At 45.5% G+C, this 14,693-nt stretch overlaps 2 protein-coding genes across 3 annotated transcripts in view; one reads left to right on the top strand and one right to left on the bottom strand.

Moving 5' to 3' along the window:
* LOC126556316 (oxysterol-binding protein-related protein 11) overlaps positions 1 to 14,693 on the bottom strand; it is a 97,776-nt gene that overhangs the window by 23,081 nt on the left and 60,002 nt on the right. The window lies entirely within an intron of this gene.
* Positions 2,429 to 12,927, top strand: LOC126568739 (uncharacterized). Its single transcript, XM_050225268.1, has 3 exons — positions 2,429 to 2,605; positions 3,021 to 4,392; positions 4,484 to 12,927. Exons 2-3 carry the CDS (start codon positions 3,030 to 3,032, stop codon positions 12,925 to 12,927), a joined length of 9,807 nt encoding a protein of 3,268 aa, XP_050081225.1. The 5' UTR covers positions 2,429 to 2,605; positions 3,021 to 3,029.

Raw genomic sequence — 14,693 nt, 5'->3', positions numbered from 1 at the left:
ATTTATTTATTTATTTATTTATTTATTTATTTATTTATTTATTTATAATTAATAATGACGGTCCAGTGCCGTATTGTCAACACCGCTTGTGTTGAATAAATTTTATAATCATACTGATAAGGCATTTCCTCCTTATTCTTTACCTTATCCCGGGCATACTCGGTTACAAATTTATGATACTTCTAGAATTTTCTGTGCAAATTCAAATCAACTCTTTTGTAAAACGCTTGAATTATTCATTTTCAATCCACGAGTTTCGTGATGCTGGATCTCAAGCCGGTTTAAAGGGAGCTGTTGGTCGTTCGAAAAACTTCATTTTAGCTCGTTGAGAGAATTCATTCGCGCTTGCTGAATCCGACCCGGAGAAACGAACTGTGCACTGTAGACTGCTAGAAACGCATGGTTTTATGACGTAGATGTCAACTGAAGCGTTTTGCAAATGTATTTACATTTTATATTCTATTGCAGAAAACATGCGTGTTTTAAAAAGGTTTCTTTATTTAATCGCTCCTCTAGTCCATAGCAAACAGAAATGACGAATGTAAACTCAATCTTTTGCGTCGCTTGCGATGACTCAAGTTCGAAGGTAGCACCCTTTTTGGATAACAAATTATGTTGGCTGCAAGATTTTAAGTTGAATGCCCGCTACATTCCACATTGTCCCGGGTCTCAAGCTTGACCAAATGTTCAAGATAACGGCATATGTCGCCAGACACCTATAGGAAAGGAAAATATGTTCGAATACGGCCATTATTTGCCATAAATCGATGCACAAAACATGAATCCATTCTGCCGGATGCGAAGAACCAAATCCTGGACCCAGTGGGAGAGTGAAAGAGCAAACGAACAAGAACGCTTCATCCGAACGAACAATGAAGAGAGCGAATGCGTCAAAGCGAGAGAGGAGCGATGAAGGAAGAAAAATAATACGGTCGCCATTACGTTTTCGCTTGCTTGATAAACGTGTTGTTAGGAAAAACCGAAAAAGCACCTAGAAAAAGGTGTGACAAGCGACCGAAATTATTACCAAACGGTAGTACTCAACGCGCACTACAAGAAAATAGTGAAGTACGGTCGAATGGTGCACCATTTGTGGGCGTAAATAGTGTTTGAAAAGTTCGCATATTCGTTCAGTGCGCGGGTCCGAGTGTGGTGCGGCATCATCTCGCTTGTCTCATTGCTTGCTGCTGCCGCTTCCGTCTTCCGTCGCGCTATCGTCATCGGGTGTGACAGTCGTCAGCCAACCCATGCAAGATTCGTCCCTGAGCTGCTAGCAACCCGGGGAAGGCGGATGTTACGCCTGAACAGCACTTAAAATTTCCGCACGGACATTACCGCTTGAGCATTGGTTAGGCAAAGTAACGACGTGGTGTTGCTTTCGGTCAGACAAAAAGATGTGCATCTAAATAGTGGTGCGGCATGGTTCTCTCATACGCAATGCGCTCATTTATTGTGAAATTTTAAGTGTAAGGAAATTACGTCGTTTTTTACTGCTTCCATGCCACCACGTATTGAATTTACTGCGCCTTAATCAAAGCAGGCTGTGTGTGTACTTTATGGAAAATATTGGTGGTACCAACTCGTTGTGAATGCTCCTAGCGTTGTATATTTCGAGACGATGATAATGCAAGGATGTCTTCTGTTATCTAAAAAAATGTTTGTCTAAAATGTGTGTAAATAATCTAAATTTTCAGCCCTACGAGGAAACAAATATGAACGCGCGCGCTTTTTTAACATCATCTTACCTCTCACTCACACACACACATACACATACGCAGAGTGTTTGCCACCAGTTCATGCTGACTATATAGCAAGTCATGGTTGAGTGAGTGAGTGCGCGTACGTTTCAGTGTAGTGGTATATGTTTAGCCGAGTGTACCAGCAGTGTTTACCTCCCTTTTCAATATTGGATGGACGGCGTACGCACAGAACACAACGCGTTGTCGAACGTGCTGCTTTGTGTCAAAAGAATACACGCGTGGAGCAAAATTATTCAGCAAAAAAAAAGAAAAGGTTTTGTTATTAGCGGTGTGGGCAAAACAGTGCGTGCGTGCGTTTTTAAATGTGTGGGTAAATGTTACCGCATGACTGATACATAGTAGAATTTAAAGAAAGGGCCGTTGGCAAACACATGCAGTAGCAGCTCATGATCTACGGCGATCTGGCTACATGTGTTTTGGTGCGGATTGAAGAGAATGTTTCCGTAGAGTAAAATATTGTTTTTTCTGTTTCAGTGATAAGTGAAAATAGTTCCCACTTTGGACCGTGCTACGTACCGTACTAGTGTAGTGAAAATAGAGATAACTCATTATCCTGCTTTTGCAATAATATTATTAACAACTATTCGTGTGCCGCGTGTGGATGGCAGCAGCAACGAGTTCGTAAATGCTCAATGTTTTCTTCCGGCTGGTGTCGAAGCGAAGTGTTCCTTTCTTTACATACTCACTAAGGCGCAAAAGGATATACACGACCGATGAAACGTCCCTTGTGACCAAGGCAACATACAAACAAAATTTGTACCGGTAAAGTCAACCAGCAACAAACCGCTTGTACATGTGTACGTACAAGCAACAAACACAAGTCACAACTATTCTTCCTCAGTGAGGTAAGCATTCCAGACTATTTGCGCACTTTATTTAGCATGGATTTGTTCAACATTGCACCTTTGCCTATATACAACCCGTAAACTATTTTTTCGAATTACTACTTTCATGGCATCTATGTTCCTCACACAATAAGTTTCTTTGTCCACATTTTGCTACCGTTGACGATTTTCTCTCGGACTTCCATCGAGATGTGTGGCATGTACATATGTGTTCATGTTTACAGATGAAAGTTGTGATAATCAGAAAAGATAACTAAAACGCTCTGCTCACATTTCTGAGCCAATATTGTGTGCACCGTCTGTTTTGAATGATTTTTTTATTTGAATTTATATTTAGTATCGAAATTTGAATTAGAACTTTTATGAAATAAAATTTTGGGATTCATACTTACTTTTGTCGTACTTTTTTTTGTAGGTTTAAATTATGGACAGTGAAAATGGATGCGAAGCTACTATTAATGCAACTGATAAAATCACAACCACGGAAAACAGTATACAGCCCGATTGCATCACAAGGCCGGTGGTCGATGGCCAAATTCCTCTATCAACCGCAATCGATACAGAAGAAATCGCAGAAGCAATGGAAGAAGATAAGAAATCGTTTACACGGCGTTCGGGTCAAAATCCCGAAGAAAGTGTCCCTAACGACAATGCGGCATCGACAACGGCGACAGTACCATCGAGTTCAGAAGCAGAAGCCAATCGCACGATGGAGAAGACTCGCAAGGAATGCCAACCGAACACGGCAGAAGCGACAGAAGATGAGAGGACACATACTAGTGCACCGAAACAATTGGAATCTCCTGCAGAACATACAGGTGATGATGATGATGATGATATTCAGCAAGAAGGCGAAAGCGCTACCCACAACGGAGATGGGGATGAGCGATGTATCGCGCTGGCCGACGAAATGGGAGTGGATCAACCAATGTCGCAAATCCGACAAAACGATGAACAGGAGGAGAGAGAATCCGAGCAAAGCGTTACAAAGAATGCAGATGATTTGCTTTCGGATGCATTCGAGGAAAGACCCTCCACCGAAACTGAAGCTTGTTTCACGAAGATCGAAGAAAAGGTTTCCAGTGAGATGAGCCCTGTAATCGACGGACAACATAAAGGGCAAGATGCGGAAATCGTTGGCTCTTCTGTGTTGTTGCATAAAAAAGATGTGGAGCAGTTAAGTTGTGGAACCTTGGAAGAGAAGCTGCATAGCGATAGCGATACACCGGATAAAGATGCTGTAGAAGATGTGTATATTGATACGAAAGATTTTTATTTAAATCCAGAGACCTCATCATTAGCAATCTTTACGCAACCAACGATTAGTCAAGAAAATACGGAAGCTGTTAATATAAATTTGGTAAAAATGTCTGAAGCTTCTGAAGCGGAAGATACTATTATCATAGGCGTAACAAGTGTAGAAACTAACACAGCAACATCGATCGATACGGTAAAATCGGAGCCTACTATTATTACAAAATCGCTTTCCGATGCAGAATGCAAACGAAGTGATCCAGTGCAACAGGACTTAACATCCAGCGATGATGTAGAGACAGTTGCTATTAGCGATTACGGTAGCCATGACAGAATAACTACAGGCATGGTACAAGCAGCAGAGCAAATTCCCCTACATGATGAAAAAGATGAAAGGAGCAGATCAGTATCACCCTCGGAGGATAACAGTTTACAGAAGAGCAATCATCCGTTGCCGGAACGACCAATTTCGTGCAGTAAAGATGTGAATATTTCTGTTAGAGAATGTGTAAATATTGATAAGAAAATAGATGGTACGTAAAAACTGCAGCGGATTCCTCATGGAATCTGAAAAATGACAATGTATTGGCAATGTAATTGATATTTTATACGTTTTATTTCCAGATACACTTACGAACGGCGGTAGCTCTACAGCTTTGAAGGTAGCGAATATGAATGACTTTCGTGCATGCGAAACGATGGACCATGACGCAGCATTTTCCTATGAATTAGTTGGGCATTCAATAGTAAAGGAGAAGATGGCTCAGCAGCTGATCGTTACCAGTAATTCGTTAAAACGACGAGCATCTGACACTCCTATGGAAGAGGAAGCTGAACAAAGAAGGAGGCGTATGTCGTCTGGTGAAGTTCAGTCAAAGCAGATCAAACTGAATGAAGACAACTTTGCGTTGTCACCATCTGATTCTGCTAGAAGAGTCGGCAGGTCAGAAGGTGTTACTGTTGAAGACGTGTCTCCTGGGCGGAACGAAGGAGAAACACGAGATCTAAGTTACTGTGAACATCGTGATCGGTTAAAAACTGCAGTTGGAGTGGATTTAGAGCACACCGAGCTAGACAACGACAAAAGTCAAGAATCAGAAATGCAACAAGTCGAGGAAAACAAGCTTAATAGTTCAAACGATTTAAGTAAATCTTCACTTACCCTTGAGTCATCAGTTGAGCAGGATATGGAACGGCCATTGACTCCACGTGTTCCAATAGAACTGGAACAAGCTCGAAAGCAATGTGCTGATAATCCTGTTCGAATCGAAGAAAATAATCTGGATAATCAACACGAAGAGCACGATGGTAATAGCAGTAGTAGTAGTAACAGCTCCAGCTCATCGGACAGTTCGTCTACGTCGTCTTCGTCGTCGTCCTCATCTTCGGAAAGCGACAGTTCGGATGATGAGGCAGAGGCAGGACCCGAAGAAGGTATTTTTTCGGTTAGTCAACCAGTACCGGTACCTGGGCAATTTCCGGAAACGGAAGCTACCGTCGGAGTGAACGTTGCACCCGTTCCGGTATCAATGCGACAACAAGCACCAATTTCGGATCACGAATCAGGAACGGAGGAAAGTTCAAGGGATAGCACAGCAATGGAAGTGGACGAATCGGCGGAATCGGATGATGGACGACCGGGTAATAACAGGGAGGATGAAGCAAAAATTACACGCAGCGAGGGTCTAAAGCTATCCATATCCTTGAAACGTTCATCAACTGCGGCGACACCAAACAGAAGTGAGCACACACCAAAATCGGCAATATCCGCGAACGCGTCACTTCCTCCACCTTTGCAGCCGGTCGATTTCAGTAACATTCTAAAGAAGGGTTTACTGTTGAACGAAAACAAGGAACTGATCAAGATCGACTACAATCAGGTGCCGGCGATGAATTACTCGCAGCAGGGTGCGTCTCCCTGTGAGTCTGAAGTAACTCGGCCTTCGCTGGATCATGTTTCGCTACAGCAACAATATCGGCCACCTTGGGGTATCGATAAAGGCATGGTAGGAGAAAATATTTTAAAAAGCACCTTGATGTCAAAACATTTAAACAGTATTGGGCACGTTGGCAATTCGGTACCGCTACTGGGTGCTCCAACGCAGGACGATTCATCAGATACGATGGATGAAGATAATCGATTGGTGATAGCGGAAAAGCAGCGTCGCTATCGAAAGAAGAATAGCAATAATCATCCACCACTAACTGCCACGAACCAGCTACACTCAAATCTCTATCCAACGCATCAACAAACGCAGTTCTATCCTCATATTCCTGACATGATGCTACACAACAATGTACATACAGACTCTAAAAGCTTACCGCACAGTGCTGGCATGATGGCGAATCAGATGCACCAATTCAATAATCTACCGTTTACTGGCCGCCGCACACTTCCTGGAAGTGCAACGTCTAGTTCCGCCTTAACGAACGAAGGAATGCAATTTTTGATCGAAAAAGCGATACATGAGATTAAGTCAAAATCTTCAAAAACAAACAACGGAAAACGGACGAACGTGGAACGAAAAAAGAGGAATCAACAGAACACTGGGGGTGTGGGTAGTGTTATCGAAGATACATCCTCACCGCACCCTGCCGTTTCTAAGCATACGGCTAGCAGACCTAAGAAAAAAAATGAATCCGTTCATCAGCAACTCCAACCAGAACTACCCACATTGCATCCACCTACAGAGCACCTTGGCGGTTTTCAGAGTAAAGTCATCACCAACGTGACGGTACCGGTAACCATGAGTGCAAACTCCAAGCAACCTCCACCACCACCACAAGAAAAGAAGAAAGACAAAAAGAAAGTGTTCCTCTGTTCGCCCTGCGGAACACATTACGAGAATTGGAATTTGTTCGTGCATATGCGGGAAGTGCATCGCAAGCACATATGTTTGTACTGCTTAGGCATCTTTCCATCGGCTGGGCGGTTGGTGAATCATCTCGAAACGAAGCACGGTGTGCTGAAAAAGCATCATGGCAGTTTGGAGGAATATGCATCTGCTTCGGATAGCAACGCTCAACAGCAACCATTTTATCTAATGTGCTCCCGGTGTGAGCACATGTTTGAAAGCACCACCAACAGTTTGCTCGAAAAGGAGCAACAGCTCCTTGCGCACGATTGTGCAAACTATCTGGAAACGTGCGGCAACTGTGGACAGCTGAAACAGCCCAAGCATCGGTGTGATGGGTCAGCAAACGGTACGATACCAAGTGGCAAAAAGAAGTCATCAAAAAATCCCATTCTTAGTGGCTCGATGGTCGATACGTCGAGATACAACGTATCACACCAAGCGTTCGACGATTGTGACGCAACTAGAACGAATGGGAACGTGGCCAGTCACGGAACAGTAGACACACCGACGAAAGAGCCCGTTTCGGGAAAGGGAACCAGCAAATCTTCTAGTAAGAAGAAACAACACAACACTGCAACACCACACCTGGAGCACAGCAGTGTCTTGCAGCAAGAGCAACATCAGCAACAGCATGCGGCTGGTAGTTCTATTTTACAAACACAATTGTTAAGGGATGTAAAATCTATGTTGGAACAGCAAACGCCAAACGAAAAAGGTGAAACTGCTCGGCATCATCTTCCTGTAAGCAATTCCAATTTCGGGCCCCAACATCAACCCCTCCTGAATGGTGGTTTTTCTTATCCGACGGAATACATGGCCCCACCGATCATCCATTCTTCAACTCCTCCATCTTACGAATCAAGTAAAACTACTACTGTCAGCACGCCATTACCCGCTGTGGCCCAGCAGCAAATGAGTGAGTTGCCACCGCCAGTAGCTGCCACTCCTCCTTTAGTGCCAAAATTGAAGGTGAAAATACCGATTCAGTATCTTACGCCGATGGAAAGTGAAGAATCATCCGCTGAAAGTGAGGATGAGGACGAATATGAAGAGGAAGAAGAAGAGGAGGAAGAAGAAATTGACAATGAGGAAGAGCATGAAGAAGCGGAAGATTTGGAAGAAGGTGCGAAGGAGGCGAAAGAAGTGAACGTGGAACTGTTAGCTGCCATGGCTGTTACAGTTGGAAACGAACCTGCTGAAAACAGTGCTATTCTTCAACCTGAAGCAACTACAGTGATGACGCATCCCGCAGAGCAAATGACACCATCTGACGAAGTGGAAAGTGGCAACCAACAAGAACCTGAACAGAATGAAAGACAGCAAGAAAATGCAGTTATTGCAGAAGATACTGCTTTGCAGGAACCAGTTCCAATGGACATTGATGAAAGTCTTCAGATAGAACGAAGGCGAGATGTTCCAGCTAGGGTATCTATCGATTTCAACTCCCCAGACGGAACTATAGCTCCTGATGTAGAAGCATCGTCAAGCATATTAAATCGGGCGGATGAGAACGCTTCAGCACCTCCAAAGCAACAGGAAGCGTCGTCGAACAGTTTATCTACTTTAACGACGCATGGTACTTCACAAGAAAATGTGTTAGAAAAAGTAGACCACGGTGATGATTTAACTAGAAATTCGCCAAAACCGGATATCAATTCTACGAGCGCCGAATTCGGTGACGATGGAACAGCAGTTCAGGCAGCCCCTTCCGAGTCAATATCGGTGATGGGTGATGAAGTTATGACATCAACCAGTAACAGCAGTAATGCTCAACCAAATGACGTTTGTTTGGCAAAGGATCAAATGGTGATTGCCGATGGTGACGCTCAACTGTTCACTCTTACGCTAGACGAACCTCTGGATCGTATTCCGATTCGGGAGTTTATAAGAATATGTCTGCGCGAAACGGTTCCGTACTGTCTGTATTGTAACCATGCCCGCCGTATTGCCGTTAATGGCCGTCAGTTGGTACTACACATTATCGCAATGCATCGGTTCCAGGCTACCGTGAACAGTATCACCGGTGAGGAACTGTTGCCTGAAACGATTCTGCAACGTTTTCTCAACGCACTGGATGAGTTGGAATCGGAACGTGCGTACCTGAACATGGAAACGTTCGACAATTCCTGGACAATGGAGCAACGTGCGGCGGTACCGTTTGTGAAGGTGTTTGAGTGTTTCCAGTGTCGTTTCGGCTCCGTTGTACACAAGGAACTTTATCTGCACAATCGCAAAATGCATCAGAAGTCGGTGCTGTTGTGTCTGATGTGTAAAGGCAATTTCTTCAGCTATAGCGAACTGCTGTGTCACATGTGCCCGGGAGTGTCGAACCACACGAACGCCCTGGATTACATGTTTCGATGCTGCGTGTGCAACGTGGATGGAATTCCGTCCGCCTTTCGGTTGATGGTGCACCTGCGCAAACGGCATTACGCCTGTGACGTTTGCTTGGAGGAGTGTGTAGATCAAGCTCGGCTCTCGAACCATGTTTGGAAGCACAAGCTGCATCACCTGTGCTATAGGTGTGGCATCGGCTACCGCAACAAGGCGGACATACTGAAGCATCTATTCTGGAAGCACGGTACGGAGGGTGTCCTGTGCAAGCGGTGTCTGCAGAAGAAATGGCCTCATGTGTATCACTTCTGTGTTCCACCGGCCCAGTTCGTGTGCGAGGTGTGTCAGGCAACGTTTAATCGTTCAGTAGCACTTAAAGTGCATCGGCGTCTGCACAGTGGCGATGCGAAGTATCCCTGTACGGAGGATGGCTGTGAAAAGCGGTTCATTTCGAAGAAGCTTCTGCTGAAACACGTACATCGGCATGAACTTGAGAAAGCCGAGATGGAAAAGGTGCAAATTGACGCCAACATCGAAGAGGGTCATCTATTGGGCGTTCAGGACGGTGCACAAGAAACAAAGTTCGAGGATGTGCAGGAGGAGAACGAATTGGAGGGTGCTTCCAAAGCGGCTACATTGAAGATCGAACTACCGGAAAGCAATGATGATGCGACGGAGAATTCCGCAACGAGCGCTAAAAATCCAGATGAGAAGTGTGATAGTGAAGCAAATGATCGATCTGAAGAAGAAATGGCTGAGAAAGAGACGATTAAAAAGGAGAAAATGGACGAATTGACAGAAACCGGGAACGCTAGTGCTGTAGAAGACAGCAACGAGCAACCGGCGGCGGGAGATTTAACTGGCAAGGAATCAACAAAGGATCGGGTTACCGAAGTTGCAGCACCAGCAACAGCAGGAACGACTGAAACGAGCGATGTGTCAACTCCGTTGAAGAAATCAAAGAAGAAACGAAAGGCAAAGGTCGACGATAAGTCAGTAGTCGACCTGATGAATTTGCCCGCTTTGAACCTCTCCGAAAGCGACAGTAGTGATGATTCGGATAACGATAATTCCAATGCTAGCTTCACCTCCAGACGCTTTATGGATGTCACTGAAATGACAGAGACTGGTGTCCAGCAAGATGATCCGATGGCACCATCGCAATCGTCAAAGTTGGACGGAGGCACGAGTGTTATGTCGGCAGAGCCGGATGTTGCTGATAGTGAACAGCAATCGAATAGTGTCTCTTGCACTCTTGCAGCAGCAGATGCAGATGAAATAACAGAACCAGGTGAAAGATCGAGTCAAGAACTGTTGGCTTCATCGTTGGATCCAATCGCAAATATTTGGAACAACTTCAAGCGTTATCAGGCGAATCATCGTACCGCTAGTCGGAAGCAGTCGGCGGACGATGAGCAGCGACTTGAAGACGAATTGGTTGAGCGGATGTTGAAAAATACGATTCTTCACGTATCTCAGTCGGATCACGATTACTGCATGATGTTTAAACCGATTTCGTTGGAGTCCGAGTTGGAGGCCGAACTGCTTCTAAGCAAACCTCCACAAGAGTCGCTTTTGTTGAAAGTAGGAAGTAGAGGTTTGGAAGAGATTGCTGAAGGAGAGTCCCGTCGTACACCCGAGCTGGCAGTCCAAGGTTCTAAGGTCAAGCGTAATGAGAATCAATCATCGGATAGTGGAGATAGTAGCGATTCCGATTCGAGTTGCGAATGTGGTTCTAACTGTAGTTGCAGTTCGAGTTCGAGCAACAGTTCCAGCTCCAGTTCGGATGATTCTGACAGCTCAGATAATGAAGACGCAAGAAAAAGCAAAAAGAAGGCAACAAATTCTACTCCATCCAAGAAGGAAGGTGATAACATTAACACCGCTCATGGTTCTACCGCTGATGATGATCTCGCCCAGCCAATTGAGGCACAAGAAGACATGCAAGAGGAATTGCTGCCACCACCGGAACCGGTTGATCCGGACAGTGTGATTGTGGATTCCGACCTGCACACGGATGAGTCGGAAACGGATGAAGAATTTTACGACGAACATCCACAAAAGCTGGCCAACCAGCTGCTGGCTGAGAAGCGGCGTCAACTACTGGCCCAGACGGGTGCATCGAGTGTCATGATGAACTACGGTATGGTAGAAAACAGTCGACCGTCAACACCTTCGCTTCCGCCGGAGGAAATGGTGCAGGGCAAGAAGAAGGTGAAGCCGAAGAAACGCAAACGAGAACGGAAGTCCTCCAAACGCTTCATGTCGCCTGCAATGGTAGGTGTTGAAAACGTAGAACAGTCGGTGCCGGTCACCGTTCCAGTTGCACCAACTATGGATGCATCGTACATACCGCAACCGATCGTTTACCAATGGCCTGGAGAAGGAAGAGAAGATCAGTCACAGATGAGCAACTTTACGCCAAACGTTTTCATCGATACAAGCACTACGACTACCATTCCTACAGCAGCAGGCGCTGTCCAACAGCATCTTCATCAACAGGGAATGACCCCGTTAGAATCCCCGGTCGTACATCAATCGATCCCAGTACAATCCATGCTGCCAACGTTGGCCGGCGACGATGTGGGAAAAATTGGTGCTCCACGTCTTAGCACTGGTAACAGTTCCGAATCGGACGCACCTCTGAAGCGTTCGCAACGTAGCAGAAAGCCAAATAAATTCTACGGATATACTAGCGACGATGAGAGTGCGGGCTCTTCGCTCCCACTTCCGTGTGGCATAACACTCTCGACTAATCCGGAAAAATCGATTCTTTCGCTGATGAAACCCACCCCACCGCCGAATTTGGTGTGGAGTAAGGAAGATCTACCATCACCTCCAGCCAAGTCCAGCAAGGGGACAGGCAGCGGCGCTGGTGTTAGCAGTAAGATGTCCTCTTCCTCGTCATCCGGTGTACGACGCAGTGTAGATCATCTTACACCGGTATCGTCGAGGCGCAATTCAGGCATTGGCATATCGCAGGATGAGCTAGGTGCCGTTCCGCCAGTAGCTGCACTGATCGAACAACAACCGATCGTCTATCCAATGCCGGCAGCACCAACGATGGTTGGCACGATGCTTCTAGGGTCGGATCTAGTGAGTACTCCAACCGCTCAACATCATCCACCGCTGCCGAAACTGAAACTTTCGCTAGGCAAAAAGTCGTCCATCGCTAGTGTCACACCGAAAGGTAGTGGCAAGCAAGCTGGTAGTGCCAGTAGACGGCGCAAGCAAACACCGAAAACACCGAAAACACCGAAAGTCAAAGCACCCAAATCTGCACCCCCGATTAGACCAAATTTCCAATCGCCGATGACTACCTTAGGAGCGGGACCACTGTCAGCACCCCACGCACTGCCTGGTGCAGGCGCACTGTACCAGCTACCAGCTGTTGCCGAACCACGACCAAAAATTCCACCGATCGGTTCGTTTCCCAGCATACAGACTGACCTGTTCCGACCGAATCAGATCCGAGTTCCGGCAGGATGGCGTGCACCGAAGGAGGGTGAATCGGTTTACTGTTACTGTCGTGCTCCGTACGATGAAGTGTCGGAAATGATAGCTTGTGATGATGACAACTGTCGCATCGAATGGTTCCACTTTGAGTGTGTCGGTATTATAATGCCGCCGAAAGGCAAGTGGTATTGTCCGGACTGCAAGATTAAGCAGGCCCAGTCGGGTGTAACGGTTACGGCGACGGATAATGAAGGTGTGCCACAGGCTGGTGGTCAATGTGATGCGTCGAAAAATGCACTGTTTGCCGCCGACGGAGATGGCCGGGGAATGTCTTCCTTAACAGTTGCGACAACCACGAATGGTGGGGCCAGTGTAGCACAACCATCATCTGCCTACAGGCACTGGGGTCAGCAGCCATAGTTGGAAGATCGGAGTCGTGGGTGGGTGGGATTTGGGACGGGCTAGAAATAAAAGACGCTTATTAAGTAAATACAACCTTAGGCAAGCATGTGGTGTTACCGAGTGTAGCGAACCAGCAGCATCAGCATCCGTTGTTTAGCTGTACGTTTTCGAGGAGCGCTAGGCTTAGAATAGGCTAAGGGCTACTGTACGTTTTTTGTGGTAGGGCGGTTGGCTTATGATACACGTAAATGAGGAAAGTGTAGCATTACCGACAATAGATCGCTACTGTTCGGAAAAGGGAAGCGTTGGAGCGTTTTTGGAGGTTTGGTGGTCCGGTGGTCCTTCCTCGGTAACCAACATCATCTCCTTGTGCACCTGTTTCATGGTAGTGTGATTTAACCGGGCACAGCATTCATCGTAGATATGTGTGTATGTGCGTGCGTGCGTGTGTGTGTTTGTGTGGATGTGACGCGCGTGTGTGTGATATAGCAATTCCTAGCAGAGTGAGAAGGCGGACAAACGAGGATTTAAAAAATGGCGTTTACTTATTTAGTATGCACTGAACAGGGAATAACAAGAAATAAACAGCATCAGCGCTACTGGATGGAATAGAGCAATTAAAAACGGCTTGTTGTAGTAGGGTATTCGACGCGATGCTGTATGATCGTTGTTTCGATTTCCTTACTGCACTTAAGAAGGTTAGAAGAGGCGCTGCCTATGAAGACGATAGGAGGACGAGTCATGTGAAGAACGTTTGATCTCTGCGCACTAACATACTGTAGTAGTGAGGGAATAAATGTATGAAGCCAACTCGCAAAGCGTTGCCGTTTCACAAACAGAAAGAAACTTTGGCATCTTTTTGTTTACAGACTCTATGCTGTACAGCATTGAAAAGAGAGAGGGTAGGTAGGATCTTCCCAACACTTAGTTGAAATTTTCGACTTTCTTCTTGGCTCTTTGGCGCATGGAGTAGGATACGATTCTCATATTTCACCGTGCTGTTACCAATAATCTTCTTCCACATCGCTAAGAATCCCGGTGAACTGCTTTCAAGGTTAAACACTCATAAGCTTTACGTTTCGATTATATCAATATACTGATCAATTATATAAATAAACTGTATTATAATAAGCACTGGACTAAACAAAAGCGGTGTGTGCATTTAAAAAATGCGGTGGACTTATTTTAATAATTATCCATACGATGACCCGTCCGCGCCTGGTGATGATTTCACAGTCAAGGAACTAATTACGATCATCGACTTCAGACGATCCGGTCTTTACTTTATCCTGTACTGTCTGGCGAATAAAAGTGAACGTTTTGGCCGATCACAGAATGAAACAGTTTAATTGTTCCATCCCTTAGATCGAGTGGTAAGAGTATTCGCTAAATGATAAGGAGACGATGCTGGTGGAAATAAACAGTCGTGATGAAGGCTTCTGATGACGAATTTTCTATGCTTGGTAAGAGTCTATGCTATGCTTGTTCCTACTGTCAGCACTGTCTCTGAACGACCAGTTTGGAGATCGGGAGGCGCTTTTTGATCACTAGTTACAGTAGAGAGAGAAAGAGACTTCGGAATCACTTCATCTTTTTTGGAGGAAAATTAAATTTTCAAATCGCGGACCAGGTAGCCCCTAAATGCCGAAACCCCGTGGTAGTTTCGGCATTTAGGGACGTAAAATCATGATTCTGGAATTGAACACATTTGTTATGGTTCTTATGAGAAAGATCTTTCTGACGATGAGTGGATCATTGACAGAAAAGACCCCAAACTCTTTTGC

Source organism: Anopheles maculipalpis, chromosome 2RL (assembly GCF_943734695.1).
Source record: "Anopheles maculipalpis chromosome 2RL, idAnoMacuDA_375_x, whole genome shotgun sequence".
Classification (NCBI taxonomy): Eukaryota; Metazoa; Arthropoda; class Insecta; order Diptera; family Culicidae; genus Anopheles; species Anopheles maculipalpis.
Note: the sequence above shows the minus strand (reverse complement) of the source record. Positions and strands in the feature narration are given on the sequence as shown.